Source organism: Suricata suricatta, chromosome 8 (genome assembly GCF_006229205.1).
Source record: "Suricata suricatta isolate VVHF042 chromosome 8, meerkat_22Aug2017_6uvM2_HiC, whole genome shotgun sequence".
NCBI lineage: Eukaryota > Metazoa > Chordata > Mammalia > Carnivora > Herpestidae > Suricata > Suricata suricatta.
Genome location: NC_043707.1, coordinates 29,751,829 through 29,768,799, shown reverse-complemented (window position 1 = coordinate 29,768,799; position 16,971 = coordinate 29,751,829). Strand labels below are relative to the sequence as shown.

The 16,971-nt window shown below is 55.7% G+C and overlaps 1 protein-coding gene and 1 long non-coding RNA gene across 6 annotated transcripts; one reads left to right on the top strand and one right to left on the bottom strand.

Moving 5' to 3' along the window:
* Window positions 1–376: 376 nt before the first annotated feature.
* LOC115298647 lies at window positions 377–3,520 on the bottom strand. Its single transcript, XR_003911812.1, has 3 exons — window positions 3,390–3,520; window positions 3,111–3,256; window positions 377–408 (listed from the first exon to the last, which is right to left on the bottom strand). It is a non-coding gene; the product is annotated as an uncharacterized LOC115298647 (long non-coding RNA).
* On the top strand, window positions 1,243–15,003 carry ORAI2 (ORAI calcium release-activated calcium modulator 2). 5 transcript variants are annotated; one of them, XM_029947665.1, is made up of 4 exons: window positions 1,243–1,366; window positions 1,988–2,071; window positions 6,924–7,211; window positions 12,044–15,003. In XM_029947665.1, the coding sequence occupies exons 3-4, from the start codon at window positions 6,987–6,989 to the stop codon at window positions 12,581–12,583; spliced, it is 765 nt and encodes a 254-aa protein (XP_029803525.1). In that variant the 5' UTR covers window positions 1,243–1,366; window positions 1,988–2,071; window positions 6,924–6,986; the 3' UTR covers window positions 12,584–15,003. The 5 variants fall into 5 exon arrangements, with proteins under 5 accessions (XP_029803525.1, XP_029803524.1, XP_029803526.1 ...); XM_029947664.1 differs by having other exon boundaries at window positions 1,983–2,071; XM_029947666.1 differs by lacking the exon at window positions 1,988–2,071.
* Window positions 15,004–16,971: the final 1,968 nt, after the last annotated feature.

Here is a 16,971-nt window from a genome sequence, read left to right as displayed (position 1 = left end):
TGGGACAGGCACCCCAGCAGATTCTGCCGTGGACCCCTCTTCCTTCAGAGACACTGGTTTAACCTGTCAAGGACTGTTGCTAGCTTACTCGCCTGTTTTCAACATTTATCTTTTTGGAAAAAGCCCGTTATTCAATTGAGTTAGAGGAGTGATGTTGCTTTTGGGAATAGGAATATCGATGAATCAGTTTCCGGGCTGCACGGAAGGAGAGCTGTGAGGGCACCGCTTCCTTTGGCAGCAGTTGGAAACAGGTGTGCCTTCTCCTCCCCCCCTGCCCCCCTGGAAGCTTATTTATGTTTAGTCTTTGGCATACTTGACTACAGTGAGCTACAATCACCATATTTTAATACTTACTATATTTCAGTAAAGAGAACACCCCGGTGCAAGTCCTGAGTCACTTTTCTTTTTCTACAGAAAAAGAGATGTTTGTTGAATGCGACTAAAAGCCTAATCTGAAGGATTCCTGAGTGTACTTGGCTCAGCAATGGGGATGGCGGTGAGCAAGACACAGGCCTTGCCTTTAAGGAGCTCCAGGTCTGATAAGAGACAAGAAAAAGGTCAGCACAGGGTACAGCATGGCATGTGACCCAGGCCTTAGGGATGAGAGCAGGGCTGCGCTGAGCTCCTGGGTAGCCCAGTAATGCAGGAGTTCTAAGAAAGCAAGCCGAGGAGCAGCTGATGCCCTGGTGTGGCCTCAGTCACTAGGTGAGGGGGACTGGAGTTGATCTAAGGCCTTGGGGAAAACAGAAGGGCCCAGCGGGGGCGGGGGAGAGATGGGAATTTTCCACTTGCAGTGTGGAGATTAGATGGGAAGGGGACAGGTGGAAGGCACTTGCAGTAATACAGAGCAGAGGTGACAAGGGCCTGAATTAGTCTGAGACCTGTGGAGACAAATGGGAGACTTCACAGGACTGGATGGGGACAGGAGGAATCGTTACTGACAGCAGATCTGTAAGGTCACCAGCTGTGTAGCTGCTGGGACTCCCTGACACAGGGGACTCAGGACGTAGAGCATGTGAGGAAAAATGAGGAATTCAGCTGTGAGCGTGGCCAGGTGGGACCCTTGGGGCATGCCCTACCCGGCTGGGGGGGTGACCATTTGGAGTCAACAGGCTCCTTGACACAAAGGGAATAGATGAAACCAGTCAGGGGGAAGTGGAGAGACACCCACATCTAGGGGACAGAAGAGGAGGAGCCTGCACAGAGGTTTAAAAAAAAAAAAAAGAAGTGAAGTCACCAGATCAAAGAAAGAGCGTTGTTTCTAGCAGAAGGAGGGGTGCCCAAAGACAGAAAAGGGCACGGCTGAAACCTGTCCCGTGGCAGCAGCGCGCTGGCAGGTGGCTGCAGCAGGGCGAGGAAGAAGATGGTGAGGACAGCTCACATGAGAAGTTTGGTGTGAAGTGGGGGAACGTGGGGGAATGTGGGGGAACATGGGGGAAGGAGAGGTTAGAAGGCTTCAGGCTGAGTCAGAAAGGAGGCTGGGGGCGAAAAGCGGGTCTCAGCAGAGTCCATCTGAGAACGGGGTGAGAAAGGGCCAGAAAATGAGAGATTCGAACTGAGATCTCATAAAGGGGAGTGGCAAGGACTCGGCCGTAGGAGTCCATGGCCAACAGGACATAACTGTCCGGACTGGTTATGTGGTCCCAGGCAGCCGAGAGGCCATCTGGATGGAAAGACCCAGGGGAGGGGAAAGCAGGGCCACAGTCTTCTCTGAATGAGGGTGTGCGTTGATGGGGAAGACTAGAGCGCGATCGGCCCCCAGGATGTGCCTCGAAGAATTGGTCATTTTCAAGCTGAGGCCTTGGGGGAGGGAGCAACTTGCCATGGCCAAACAGCTAGGGGAAGTCCCAGCCCAGACTGTCACCCAGACATCCCAACTGGTCGCCGTGGGCCTTTCCCTCATTGTGTAACTGGCACTCATCTACCTGTGCACCTGAGGGGCCCCTCCAGCTATCAGGAAGGTAACTTGTGCTTCCTCTCAGCATAGGGCCGGCACCTTCCTTACTCTTCTAGGCGGGGGACAAAAGCCATTCTCTGTGTTGGACTAAGAAGCGGACTCTGAAAAGCACAGGTAATTAGGACTTAGGTTTTCCTTCTGTCCAGGCATGCTGGACAGATGTGCGTGAGGGTGAGGGCATCACTGACTGGTTCTGGAAGCCTTCTGAAGGATGTGCAGTCACATCAGACTCCAAGGGTGAAAACTTAAGCAAGTGACTCGGTTGTGGCAAGAATGTTCATCTGTGATGCAATTACTCTTGTTTACAAAGTGTCTTCTTCCTGTTTTCCACATCATTTTACAATGAGCTATTGCTTTTTAAGGATTTTGCCATGTGAAATTTCGATGATCCCTTTCCCATGGGCCTCTATACTGTGTGCGTGTTTTGGTGGGGGTAGGTGGGTAATCAGACCCTGCAATTTTGCAGTGCCGTGGTGTTTTTAAGTGTCCTCCTGAATGAAAAGGTGTCATTCCGGCTCTCAGAAGTGGCCTCTAAAAGGCGCCTTGAGAGAGAAGTGGATTTGGCCTGACATCTGTTAACCTCTCCTCTTACAATTGTCAGAAAACTTGGACTGGTTGACACGAGTGGAATTTTTCTTTCATTTGGATAAATGTGTCACTGTGGATGCTGTTGTGACAGATGGAAAAACCCTATGTAGGGCATGCAGGAAGGACTGTGAGGGGCCGTCTGGCACAAGGGTTGATACAACCCATCTTGCCTCTTAGTTAATTACTCGTGTGCACTTCCTGTTTGAGTATCTCAGTACAACAGCTCAGCGGACGTCTACCAGGGGCCCAGCGAGTTGCACCCAGCTTAGGACCCCAAGTGTCTCCTCGAGCGTGGGGGGGAGGGGAGGCAGCAGGGTGACACCTGACCAGCCCTGCACGCTCTAGAAGCACACGGTCCATCCTGGCAAGGGGTGTGGCTGCCTGAACGCTTCCCCAAATAGAGCCTTATCTTCCAGCCCTTTCCCTCACTCTAATCTCACACTCGCCCGTCCTGGGGCCTGATAATGGGATACCTGTTCCCTCTCCCCGCATGGTGTGCCCTTCTGGTCCCTCCCCAGCCCTCCACCTGGCCCACAGCCAGTCCTGGGCATCCTTTGCGGCTCACCCTGGGGACTCAGTGCTCCTTTTCTCTATTCGGACCCACACACTCGGGCTGAGCAGGGCTCACCCTGTCCTGGACCTGTGGTCCAGATCCAGGAAGCAGAGAAACGCAGCCACATCGTATGGTTGTCAGGGCCAGGCGCTGTGCGACTGGGGGGGAGAAGAAAGGGGGGGATGGTGAGAGCGAGGAATGTCCAGGCTTCCGGCCCCCTTCGCGGCAGCGCCAATCCGAGTGCGCTGTAGCCCATGGCACGCCCGCCGGGGGAACGGGAGAGATGCGCACCTTTTACCGGTTTCCGCTCCCCGGCTTCCGGCCGGTGGTCCCGGCTAGAGAACCCCGCAGCCGGGGTGTACCCCAGGAGGGGCAGCGAGTCGCACCCCTCCCGTCCAGGCCAGCCAGGTCACGTGGCCCGCAGCGCCCCCAAGGGCCCGCCACGTGACGGCAGCGCGCCGTTGCCCTGGCAGCGGCTGCGGTGGCCCGCCAGGGCGGGGCGGCCCGTGGGGGCGGGGCCGGGGGTGGGGGTACCCGGCGGGACGCACGGAAGGAGGGAGGGGGCAGTGCTCAGCACCCCGGCCGGGCCAAGGGGCCACAGGGCAACACGGCCACGCCGCATGCCACAAGCCTGAGTTGGAGTGGAGCCGGCCGGCAGGCAGGGCAGCTCGGTGAGTGCTCGCCGGAGGGGTTGGCGAAGTGGGGGTGGTTACCCCGCCCTGCTGGGGGACCGGAATTGCAACGGGAGACTCGACGCAGGGGGAGGGGATGGGCTTTCTTCTGGGCTAGTTTGGGATGGGATGGCTGCGGGTTTGGAGGGTGGCCAGGTGACCCTAACCCTAAGGGATCCTCGGGAGGGGTGCGGCGCTCGGAAGACTCGGAAGTCCGGAACAGGGGCCGAGTGCGGGTCCTGCGGCTAGTGAGACTTCCCGATGGGAAGGGACAGAGATGCAGGTGGACACCTCTGGGAGACCCCTGTGGAGACTGCAGCCCCGCCCCGCCCTCGGTCCCCCGCGGGTGTGACAGAGATTCACCATTGCTCATGCCCCAGATGTTTAAAGGAAGTTAAGACAGGCAAACCCCAAACCTACCGCCTAGAAATGTTTCAGACAGGCCTGCCAAGGAAAATAGCTCATCTTTAGAGACTCACCATTATTCTACAAGAGCTTTTTTCTCTGACTGCCCCTTATATGTAAATACAAACCAAAAAAACCTCCGCGAAGTTTAGCCAGTAGGGCATCGTTTGGAGCCTCTGTAACCCGGCAGAGATGTCAGTTTCCATCTTGTCCCACCCCACCCCCACCCCTACCCCAGCCCAGAATGTGAGGACTCTGCCTCTCCTGGGGCAGAGGGAGGAGGCCAGGCAGGAGGTAGGGCACCTGGGCAGGGACGGTTAGGATGGATATGAATCCAGTCCAGCTGCTCCCTTAGCAGGAAGTGGCCTCTCTATCTCCAGGACCCATGGGCCTGCCTCGAGACCCAGGCTCCAAGCAGACAGCCTCCCTGCCAATCGGAGGACATCTGCAGGGCCGAAACTGTCTGGCTACTACCCAGAGACCATTGTCAGCCCTCATTGCCCCCAAAGCCCTCCCTCTCCACCCTCCAACTTGAGCCCAACCCAAGCCTATTGATGGCCCCTGGGCTTCCCTCTTCTTCACCCTGTTGGAGGCGACCAGGCCCTCCTGCCCCTCCAAATCAGCCAGCCATTTCAGCGGGCACCCACCCAGACCACACCGACCCCAGGCTGCTGCCCCTTTCACTAGCTCCTTCAAAGCCCCTGCAGCCTGGCACCGCCAGAGTCCAGCACAGACACACTGCCTGGGCTGCCCGGGGCTCCTCACACTTCCTGAATCCTGCCTTCCACCCACATTTCCCTAATTCCCGCTGCAGCCAGCCTTTCTGCACATCCCTTCCTCTCAGAACCCTCCCATCCAGGAAGCATCTCGTCTCCAGGGAGTTTTGCCAGTGCTGCCTTTATTATGTCCTTGACCCCTATCCTTGCTCCTTAGCAAGGACCTTCTTCCTGCCCAAGACTGTTCCCTTGGCTTTCACACCCCCTCCACGAAAGCAGCATTTAGCTCACGGGGTGAGAATCACTCCCTTATGTTGCTCCCCAACCCTGGGTAGTGAGTTCCTTCAAGGAACTCACAGGATCCTCACCATTTTCATCTTTGATGCCTAAGTACCAAATGCAGTCTGACCTTAAAGCCCAGTTAGTGTCTTTTGGATGGAGAATGGAGAGACAGATATTCTGCAGGGGCAAAGGTTGTGCCTTTCACTTATCCACCCGCCGTTTGCTATCGTCCCCATACCTGTTGGCTTGCTTCTGTTACGTATGGACAAAGAGAAGAGGAAAAGTCAGTTTCCAAATGATGACATTCTAAAGTATTTGGAGCTAACTGATGGATCTGTTAGTGAGCAACGCTTCTTTCAATTTTCCCCAAAGGAAGGGACATTCCAGTGATTGAAGAGCTGGAAGGCAGTGCTGCTGGCCGCAGACGTGGGCTTGGGGGCAGTGACAGGGCTCCCGAGCCAACATTCCTAGAAACGACCTAGTAATTCATATCCCCTGGCAGAAATAGGAGAACCCAGAACTGTTCCCCAGGGTCCTGTTGGCCAACAAAAGCTGTACCTCTGCAGCCTGGTAGAGAGCAAAAAGGAAGGCACCCCAAAAGAGAGTGCTCTTCTCCACCTCCAGGACCTTCCCAGAGAACCCTTTTAGAGATTGGTGTGGATAGATCAAGTTTGGGGCATTTCCACAGCCACTGATCCTGGTAAACACCACCTACACCACCTACCTACCCCCAGCCCTGCTCCCTGGCACCTGGAAACACTGATCTGTTTGTAATGGCCTTAAGTAGGCTTTTTGTGGGGCCTACATGGGCCTGAACATACAAGTTGATATCTGATGCCAAGTGAGCTGCGAGGTGCCGATGCCCTTGAAGTCTGCCCTGCAGATTAATTAGATCCGATCCCGGCGTGCTGCTGCGAGGGCCGGGCCCTTGGGCCACACGAGACCGCCAATCCCCTATTTGGATTAGCGGAGATTGGGGTTTCAAGTCACAAATCTTGACAGATCAGCCCTTCTAATCTTCATTCTGTGTTGCTGTCAAACCTGATACCTACCTGGGATGACCACAGAGGTCTCCGGTCCCTGTTTCTCTGTAAAATGTGCTCATGTCAGTGGATGGATTCAGTTCTTCCTTTTGCTCAAGGCTTCCAGTGCAGCCTGGATGTGGCTTTTCCTTCAGTTACATAAACCAAAGTATTTCTTCAGGTGAACTGCACTGATTAAAATTTAAATTGGATTTGATAAATTAACCGCTGCTTGGAATTTTTTTCTTTTTTCCTCGTGGCTGGACCTTCGACACTGAAAAGCGGTTTTGAGTCTTTGGGTCTGTTATTTTGTTGAAGAGCCTTGTAAAGGGGCGGGGGGATGTCCCGCATCTGAAAATGCACCAGGTCAGAAAGTTCAGATGTCATGCTCAGGATCACACAGTAGAATAAAATCCAGGCCTAGCAACTGGGTCCGGGGGTCTCTGTAAATGCTATAGCTCCCTATTCCCTGAAGAAAGCAACAGATTAGAGGATTCCTTAGGTGCTTTAGGGCTGACCTTAGAATTCCTCACCCACAAACCACATTTGACTGGAGCCTTTCTGATGTAGGGATGGAAGGTCAGAAGCGCACTCCTGACCCTGTTCCCCCCCAGATGGTCCCCACGATCCTGTGTTAGGGATCAGGGCCCCGTATTCCCACCACCCCGTGTCAGGTGTATACAGCAGGTCCCAGAGAAGGCTAACTTGCTTGGCTTCCGGCTTCTCCAGGTCCCGGGAGCCCTCCGGGATGCCTGAGAGCGTCTGCCTCCTGCCTCCAGCCTGGCTCCCACCATGAGCACCGAGCTTAACGTGCCGGCGGACCCCTCCACCCCCGCCTGCTCTGAACCTGGCCACAAGGGCATGGATTACCGGGACTGGGTCCGCCGCAGCTACCTGGAGCTGGTCACATCCAACCACCACTCTGTGCAGGCGCTGTCCTGGAGGAAGCTGTACCTGAGCAGAGCCAAGCTGAAGGCCTCCAGCCGGACCTCAGCCTTGCTGTCGGGCTTCGCCATGGTGAGTGCTGACATGTGGTGGGGAACGCGGCCTGCGAAAGGACTTTTGCTGTCGAGATCCTGTGATGCTTCAGGGAGTGAAGCACTCCCTCTGGGACCCCCTGGCAGTCAGGCTGGCTGCCAGGTATGGGCCCAAGCAGTTAGTTACCTGGCAAGGAACTCGAGGGTAATTGAAATAGCTTCAGTGTGCAGGGAGAGAGGTACCCCTGTGTGCCCCCACCTCGGGCAACACTCAAGACTTTGGGGATCTGAAGGCTTTGAGCAGGACTCTGGGATCTCTGGGGGTTCGCTCAGTTTGGCCCAGCTCAGGACGCAAATGCCCCCCAAGTGTGGCAGCCAGCTCCCCCTGGCTGCCGGGCTGCCGCTTTCCTTCTGAGTCATTTCCCAGCGCAGGAGTCGGTCCCAGGCCAGACCGCGGGCCCTGAGAAGGGCCAGGCCACCTGTTGACTCCAAAGCCCCTGACTCACAGCCCTTCAGGGAATTGGCTCAGAAGGCGAAGATGCCAGGCCTCAGAGTGAGAACACGGCTGGGGGGTGGGGAGGGGCACCCCTCTTTCTTCTCTGTTAGATGGAAATAATTTTTTTCTTTAATGTGAAAACAATTGTTATTTTTCCAAAGCCAGAGCCGGTAAAGCGGCAGCACAGAAAATAAGCTCTCAGTGAGCCACTGTGGCCATTCCTGTGGCAGGGGCCTGCTCACTCACTAGCACAGGCCACCCTTGGAAAACAGACCTGTGTAGTCAGGATCTGATGGAGGTCACCAAGCTTAGGGGCAGTAAATTTGGGTTTAGGTCTGTAGTTTATTTTTTTATTTGTTTTTAAGTTTTTTCCAAATATGTATTTATATTTGAGAGAGAGGGAGGGAGACAGATCGCAAGTGGGGGAGGGGCAGAGAGAGAGGGAGACACAAAGTCTGAAACAGGCTCCAGGCTCTGAGCTGTCAGCACAGAGCCCAACACAGTGCTGGAACTCCAAATGGTGAGATCATGATCTGAGCCAAAGTCAGTTGCTTAACCAACTGAGCCACCCAGGTGCCCCTTTTTAATTTTGTTTTTTAAAGCATACTTCTATGTCTATTATCGAGAGAGAGAGAGAGAGAGAGAGAGAGAGAGAGAGAGAGAGAGAAAGATAGAGGGCGCGGGCACACGTGAGCGGGGGAGGGGCAGAGAGAGAGGGAGACACAGAATCTGAAGCAGGCTCCAGGCTCAGAGCTGTCGGCACAGAGCCCGACACGAGGCTCAAACCCATGGACCGTGAGATCGTGACTTGAGCCGAAGTCAGATGCTCAACTGACTGAGACAATCAGGTGCCCCTCTTTTTAATTTTTTTAATGTTTATCTATTTTGAGAGAGAAGGAGAGAAATCAAACACGTGAGTGGGGTTGGAGCAGAGAGAGACAGAATTCTAAGCAGGCTCCATGCTGACCGTCAGCACAGAGTCTGATGCGGGGCTCCATCCCAGGAACCGTGAGATCAGGACCTGAGCCAATAGTAAGAGTCAGACACTTAACCGACTGAGCCAGCCAGGCACCCCTAGGTGAGTAGTTTAAAGCAAAGGCTTTATTTAGGTGGTGTGTTGTATTTATTTATTTATTTATAACGCAACGTCTAAAGCATACAATCATATAGTGCACAACTTTGGCCTATAGTTATTTTCTTCCTGTGGTTTCCATCACATGCAAAAGATAGAATGTTTTCTCAAGCTTAATTGTACGGAATGCGGGTGAGAAGTTTAAACCACACTACGAAGGCTTGTTTTCCACACGGCAGAAGAATCCTGGTCTCACGTTGTGTTGTCTGGGCCGCACTTAGGTTTGTAACTCTGGAAAACACTGTGGGAAGCACTGCGTGACGTGATGCAGCAGGACGTTTCCTTTGTGTGTGGGGCCCGGGTCTCAGAAGTCACTTCCTGTCTGCGGCTGTCTTTTAGACCCCCGCCTTCCCAACACTCAGGTCTCCAAACTTAGAGAAGCTTCTTCCCCGGCCAGCGAATGGCTCACCCAAGTTGAAGCCTCCAGAACGACTTGTTTAAAACTGGAAAACAGGCCCTGTGCATAAGGTTCTAAAACCAAGGCCGAATCCTGGAGGATCAGTCTGAGACCTCCCGGCTGCCCGCAGGGGTACGAAGTGGTCTTAGGTTGAAAACAGTGACCGAGAAGACCAGGTGGGAGGGCCTGGATATGTGCCACCAGGTGCTGTCTGGCCTTAGCTTGGCAGTGCCATGTGTCACACTTGCCGGTGATCAGTCGTTCATGCCTTCAGCGTTTATGGGGCGTCTCCTCTACCAGCAATGCTTCCTGAAGCAGCCTGGGATACGCTTCAGAAGCCATGTGGGGCCCTTGCCTTCTTTTCTAGAAGGTTCCTCTCATGGAGGCCACCACGGCCTAAAACGCACCAGAGATTCAGTTGTGATGGTGAAAACTAGAAAGCAGCAGGAACAGAGTGGCATCAAGAGCAGGGCTGGGGAAAGCAGCTGTGGGCCCCCCTGACTGACCAGACTAACGCACCTGAGGGCACCAGGCGATGGTGTGGGCAGCAGGGCAGCTTGGGAGAAAGAAGACCAGCATGGGTCACCAGCCAGAGCTTCAGCTGTGGAGCCCATGGCTGACCAAGGGCAGGGACGAGAAAGTGAAAAGAGGCGGTTTGCTGGGTGGAGGCCCCTCCCTCTTACGTTTCCCCTGATTAGAGTTGCAGAGCTCGGCTTTTGCCCAACAGCGAGCACTTGGGCCTAACCTTAAGCCCATTTCTTCATGTTTATCCTGCTGCTAACACAGAACCGGTGAACCGCAGCCCCCTCATAAAATCTTTGCATAAACACATTGAAAAATGGCCTTTTGGCCTTTTCTCTCCGTAAGGCAGAACACAACTGCTTTCCTACATGCAGGCCCCATAATTATCTTCATTTCTTGCCTCAGTGCTCTCTGTGTTCTACAACATCCTTTTGTTAAGCCAAGTCCTTGGTGGTAACAAGACTGGCCCGGGTTCCAGGGATCATGGAGAAAAGCCCACCTCCTCAACTCGTAGCCTCTGGCAACCGTATGGAGCTGTGATCGTTTCTGAGTTTTGTTTAGCTGTGGTCCACTGAGACTGCCGTATCTTCTTTTTACTGACCAAATGTTCCATCTCTGCCAAAAAGATGCATCTCTCACTCTAGGAGGCGGTACTTGCTAGAAGTTGTGAAGTCCTCTTTCTTGTAAAATTGGAAAGACAGGATGGCTTAGATCCAGGAAGTAGACACAGTGGGTGGAAAGGCCTTCCTCTGTCCACCTTCTTTGACTGGCCTGGTTTCTTACCTGTGGGTACCTGGGAGAAGGCCCTTGGTGGGCCCTGGAGTCCTGGCCAGGCCTGGACTGTGCCATCCACTGGGGGAGGTCCTTGGTGCTGAGGGGCAGGGGAGTGCCAGGCCACAGAAGGAGAAGTTCTCGGAGCCTGGGTCTGCCCTCGGGGACGTGGGGCAGGGCCATGTTGCCCAGCATGTAGTGTGAACGCGCCTGTGGTGAGCAGGTGCTGCCTCACCTGCTGTAGACATTCACGACTACACAGCTAGGCTGGGCTTCTGGCTCCCTCTGTGTGTCTGTATTGCCTTTTATTTAAAATTAGCGTATGGGGTGCCTGGGTGGCTGAGTTGGTTAAGTGTCCAAATTTGGCTAAGGTCATGATATCGTAGTTCGTGAGTTCAAGCCCCACGTCAGGCTCTGTGCTGACAGCTCAGAGCCTGGAGCCAGCCTGCTTCAGATGCTGTGTCTCCTTCTCTCTCTGCCCCTCCCCCACTCACTCTCTGTCTCTCAAAAACATTAAAAAAAAGTTTTTAATTAGTTTTGGGGCACCTGGCTGGCTCAGTCAGTAGAGCGTGTGACTCGATCTTGGGGTCATGGACTATAAACACTGAGGGGGGAACACCTGGGTGGCTTAGTTGGTTAGGCAGGCGTCTGACTCTTGATTTCAGCTCAGGTCATGATCTCATGGTTCGAGGTTTCAGACCCCACCATGGGTTCTGTGCTGACAGTGTGAAGCCTGCTTGGGATTCTCTCTCCCTCCCTCTCTGTTCCACCCCCATTGTGCTCTCTCTCTCTCAAATGAAAAAAAATTTTTTTTAATAAAAAAATAGTTTTATTTTATCACAGTGAGTATGTGCACGCAGTTGAAAACCGAAGTGCCGCTGCAGGGCACCAGCCCCCCCCAGCAGCCCTCCCCCGGCCTCCTGCAGCGCCTCCAGCCCCAGGTTCTGGAAAACTTTCTCCGGACTCCATGGAGCTATCTCGGGCATCACCTACTGGCCTGGGCTTCCTGTGGTTGATGACTCAGCTCTTCTCTCGGCCCAGCCCCCTGCCCACAGCCTCCCCGCTTTACCATTGCCCTCATTTTTGTTCCCATTCCGGGCCTTTGAGATGCGGGCTTCTCCCCTGGGGCTTCTGGGGCTGTGAGCCGCACCCTGTGGCCTGTGTCTGGGCCTGCACCTCCCTGTCTAGAGACCTGAAGAGCCTCGGTGATTTCTTTTTTTTTTTTCTTTTTTACTTTTTCAAAGGTTAGCTCTTAGTTTTTGAAAAATAGCCATTGTCTTGAAGCCACCTATTCCAGGGGGGAGGGTGGCCTGGGGTCACCCTGGGTCAGAGATCGGTACCCCAGCACACTCTGTGTTCTGGGCTGGGAAGGCCTGCGGCGGGGGGGAGGGTGCTGAGCCCCACCACTCCCCACCCTGGGCTTGAGCTTCCCCTGTACTTTCTAGATTCTTCCTTAGTGAGATGCCCTTTAGCTCCTCAGAAAGCAGGAGAGTTGGGAGTCTATGGACAGCGAGGTGGGCGCCCCGGCCCAGCCTCTCCCGCTCTGCATTGCAGGTGGCCATGGTGGAGGTGCAGCTGGAGACGCAGTACCAGTACCCGCGGCCGCTGCTCATCGCCTTCAGCGCCTGCACCACGGTGCTGGTGGCCGTGCACCTGTTCGCCCTGCTCATCAGCACGTGCATCCTGCCCAACGTGGAGGCCGTGAGCAACATCCACAACCTCAACTCCATCAGTGAGTCGCCGCATGAGCGCATGCACCCCTACATTGAGCTGGCCTGGGGCTTCTCGACCGTGCTGGGGATCCTGCTCTTCCTGGCCGAGGTGGTGCTGCTCTGCTGGATCAAGTTCCTGCCCGTGGACGCGCGCCGCCAGCCCGGCCCCCCGCCCGGCCCTGGCGGCCACACAGGCTGGCAGGCCGCGCTCGTGTCCACCATCATCATGGTGCCCGTGGGCCTCATCTTTGTGGTCTTCACCATCCACTTCTACCGCTCGTTGGTGCGTCACAAAACCGAGCGGCATAACCGCGAGATCGAGGAGCTGCACAAGCTCAAGGTGCAGCTGGACGGGCACGAACGCAGCCTGCAGGTGGTGTGAGGTGCGGCGCCCCGGGCGCAGGCCAGCAGCGCCCTCCCCCGACACCCGCCCCGGGAGCCAGCGATGAGCGCCTTGCCTTCCGGGGAGCATCACACAAGGGAATGTGGGGACTCCCGGCAAGGCTGCCTAGACGCTGCCCGAGAGTTCCAGACCGAAGTCTGTTTCATATCAGAACACCTGGCTCCCACAGAAAGTGGAAATTTGTCATTAAAAAGAGAGACTCTGTTGCCAAGAGCTGGGAGGAAAAACAAAAAACAAAAAACTGAGTCCTTGGGCCTGGGGATTCTCTGCGGCAGGGGACAGGGCTCCAGGTGGCACCCAGGCGTCACGGGCAAGAGCAGTCTGAGACACGTGGAACTGGTGGCCTGCAGAGGTGGGGAGAGTTGGGGGAGGGCAGAGTGTCAGAGAAGGGATTGCCCGCTGGCACGAGAGGCGGGTCTCCTGGCGGCCGGGTGCTGTGTCTGATGGGCCGGGGTCCAGGCCCACAGCTTGGCCTGGTGCTTCCCTTGGCTGCCCTGGGGGCAGTCGGTGGCCTGGCCCACAGACGAAGGGCAGGAGCCACTCAGTGGGTCTGGCGGGTGCTCAGCCGGCCTCGGGGAAGATGTCCGGGGGAGGATGGAGGCCTGGCGGGTCTGGCGGGGCCTGTCTGTGGGCATCCCTTGTGAGAGGTCATCTTGAGGAGACTGTCAGCTCGGGCGGTGCTCTGAGGCACACCTGGCCCGCATTCTCTCTTCTTAGCCGGCCTGGAGCCCAGTCACAGTGACCCAGCAAAGCTACCAGGTTGGGAAAAAGACCCACAGTCCAGAGTCCTCCATGTTTGGGCTACAAAATGGCCTTGGAGCCCAAGTCAGCTGCCCTTCCAGGCCTTGGCTGCCAGAGTCACTTGTTCAGGAAGCAGGCTCTGCTGGGCTCTCCCTGTGACCCCAGGAGGCAGGAGGGGGCAGCTGGGGGATTTTTGTCTAGACAAGGCCTTTGGCCAAACCTGGCCAAATGCGGATCCCGCTTGTAACGAAAGGTGAGTCCCCACATAGTACTCCCCTGCAGGGACCCCCAGTCCTCCCTGCCACAGACAGGGGCCCAGCTCCCACATTTCCATGGCCGTGCGCAGTGTGGGTTGTGCTGTTTTCTCTAGACCGGAGCGTGGGCTCTTGGGCAGTGCACATACACACTATAGCTCAGCCCGTGGGCGAGCATGCCGCATCCTGACTGTCTTTAAACACCAGGCTTACCACACGGGCCAGCCGCCACCCAGAGAGGGAGCCTTTTCTTTTGTTTTCAGAGTCCTCGGACGTCATGCTCCGATGGCATTTCTGTGGACAGCTTACTCTGTGGGGTCTGGGCCACCTGTGCTGAGAAACCCTGGCTGGCCTGGTGGGGTTGCTGGGAACGTGACATACTGTTGAGGACACAAACCTCAACACGTAACCAAAATGCCAAGGGGCAGCCTGGGAGCTGTGCCAAGAAGCACCGTTTAAGTTGGGACATTGTGGGAGCCTGGGCAAGAGCCTGGCGTCTTCCAAAGGGCGTGTCCCTTGCATCCTGCAGACGTCTGTGGTTACTTGCCTGCTCTCTGGTGCATGTCTGTTCTTCCTCAGAGCCTTGTTGAAAAGGCTTGTCTGGCTTACTCTGTATTTGCTTTGTGTCCGCATCTCTGTTAGACAGCCACTCTGTGTCCTGGACAAGACAGGCTGGCTTCTCCCAACAGCTGGGGGTGGGCAGTAGGCCCTTTCTCTAGCCTGGGCCTTTCGAGAGGGGCCATGCTGGCCTCACTGTCCCGGGCCTTCTGGTGCCTCTGCCCCAAGTGTGCCAGACTTGCCAAGCTCCCCAGACTGGAAGGCACTCCCCGGTGCCAGCTAGGGGCCAGCTGTTAATGCCTGCTCTGTGGGCAGAGCCTCGGGCCTGGCCACATAGAGCTAGACACTGGGTTACCCGTGACAGTACCACATGAGCAGGAAAGGTGTCACATCTCGTGTTTTTAACAATGATTGGAAGAGCATAATTCTTGTTCTCTTTCATCCAGAGTGTTCTCCCAGCTCCTGGAGGCAGGGGGCAAGCAGAGGAATTTCTGTGGGGACAGAGAGGAGCATGGGTCTGGGGACTGGTGGTCAGTAGGGAAGCTTCAGGGTGGCCCCAGAGTTTCTGGGGAGATGGAGGATCTGCTGCTGTTTGGAGCTGCAGACACGACAGCAGGGCGGCCGGGGGGGTGGGGGGAGGCACATTACAAGCTGGAAAGTTGGTTTCTGGAGGTTTAACCTGATTGTGAAGTGTTCCAAGTGCGGCGGGCGCCCTGGAGCCAGCGTGGCTTTGCCCTATTTTCCTCTGAGCAGAGCCTCCCCCGCAGATGCGCTGGGGCCCTTTCCAGAGCGGAACACGGTCTCCACTTGGTACCTGCCCAGAAGTTTCAAAACTCCAAGAACTTTTGTTTGTTTGTTTGTTTTTAATGTTTTATTTATTTTTGAGACAGAGAGACATAGCATGAGCAGGGAAGGGGCAGAGAGAGGGAGACACAGAATCTGAAGCAGCCTCCAGGCTTCGAGCTAGCTGTCAGCACAGAGCCTGACGCGGGGCTCGAACCCATGAACCGTGAGATCATGACCGAAGCCGGAGGCTTAACCGACTGAGCCACCCAGGCGCCCCAAGTGTTTCTATTTTAGAAAGTGCGAGGGCAGGACGTATTCTAGTGTCTTCTAGGAAAGTCTGCTAAGGCTAAAACCGTGTGAGCCCGGGTGTCGGCGGCTGCTCCCTGTCTTGTGCTGATTAACTCAATATGCATGACGCTGCGGAGATTGTGGCGCGGTGTACATGACCCCCGTCCCGTGTGTGGGTTTTTAAAACAGTTGCCCTGGAGTGAGCTGAATAAACGGTAAAGCTACGAAGCCCCTGGCTCTTCCCTGATGTCTGCTGCATCCTGGAAGACTGGCTGCTTCTCCTGAAGCCCCTCCCGCCTCTTCCTAAGTGCTGGTCACCGGCCACGTGTCTCCCCAGGCGGGGGCAGTGGACTTTTCTGGAATGGGCAAGTGGGGTGCCTGGACCCAGGCAGGTTGCGAGGCTCCCTCCAGGCGGGGCCCCGGGAGAACAGGGCATCTCTGCCTGCTGCTTCCCTTCCCCAGCGGGGCTCTCCCGTTCCAGAAACCCAGCAAGGGACAGCCCCAGGGCTGAGTGCTGACAGGGATGGCCCGAAGGTCCCCAGGTCCCCCAGATGAAAACGGAGCCGCTGAAGCTGTGGTCCCCAACCCAGGTACCTGTGGCTCTGGGGGCGGGGGTGGGGTCCAGCCAGCCAGGCTGCAGGAGTCCCTCCCACAGCCCAGGGGCACTCATGAGGAAGCTCCAGTTGTTTTGTAACTTATCTACTGAGGCCCCCACCTAGGAAAGGATGTCTTTTTAAATTATTTTTAACTTGCAGGCACTTGAACCTTGAGGCTTCTAGGATGCAAAGCTCAAGGGTGCAAGGCAGCCAATACCACTGTATGGACAGGTTCTGCCAGCCCAGGGGGCCCTTCCCCTGCCGCCCAGGAGGACTTCCGAGGCCTTCGGGTCTAAAGAAGCCTGTGTCCAGCAAACCCACTCCATGGACATTTCCCAGTGAGTGCAGCCCACCCACAGAAGGCTCAGTCTTGACTCAGTGCCCCCAGAAGGTGGGGAGGTAGGGTCCACAGAGCCTGGGGTAGGGGCTCAGCAGGGTGAGTGGCACAGGACTGATCCCTTGCTAGACCCATTTCGAACCTGCTGAACCCTCTTTCCAGCCCCTGATGTCTGCAGCACCCCCACAGTTACTGGGGACACAGTACGGACAGGCCCTATGTAAGTCTCAACAGAGATAAGCCAGAGGATGCTTCTTGGACTGGGTCCTTGAAGCTCAGGGTCCTTCTGCCCATTAGCACCAGCCTGGGTCTCCCAGCCCCCAGGTCCAAACAAATAAATGGCCCTGAGCTTCCTTAACATCTTTCCAAACAAGCCGGGCTGAGGAGTATCAGTTGAGCTCTCTCCCTGACCTACCCCGGAAGAGCGTGCAGGAAGCAGCCCCCAGGAATGGATGCTCCCACAGGAGTACGTTCCCATAGGGCTCATCCCTTCTCGCAGCCTGAGACTGTCAGAGCATTACAACAGACACAACCGTCTGCACGACACACGTGTGGTGTTCGAGCGCGCGCTAGATGCAGAAACGGTCACCCAAAATACAGGATTCGTACTCCTCAGGCAGTGGCTGAACCACCCCCACCTGACCCTCTCCCAGCCCCATCCTGGTTGGGGACACGAGTGGGTACTTAGGTGGACACACTGAACCTGATGGTCTTCGTGTTGTAGTTTCAAGAGCAAACCCAACGCAGGGTCACTGATTTGAACGTGACCTGATACAGCATGTCCTGAGGTGGGCTCTGTGGACTCTG

Bases quoted from the DNA above. Each gene is read 5' to 3' on its own strand.
- ORAI2 (XM_029947666.1), top strand. From the start codon at position 6,987: ATGAGCACCGAGCTTAACGTGCCGGCGGACCCCTCCACCCCCGCCTGC. The intron at 7,212-12,043 runs GTGAGTGCTGAC...TCTGCATTGCAG, and splicing joins TGCTGTCGGGCTTCGCCATG to GTGGCCATGGTGGAGGTGCA.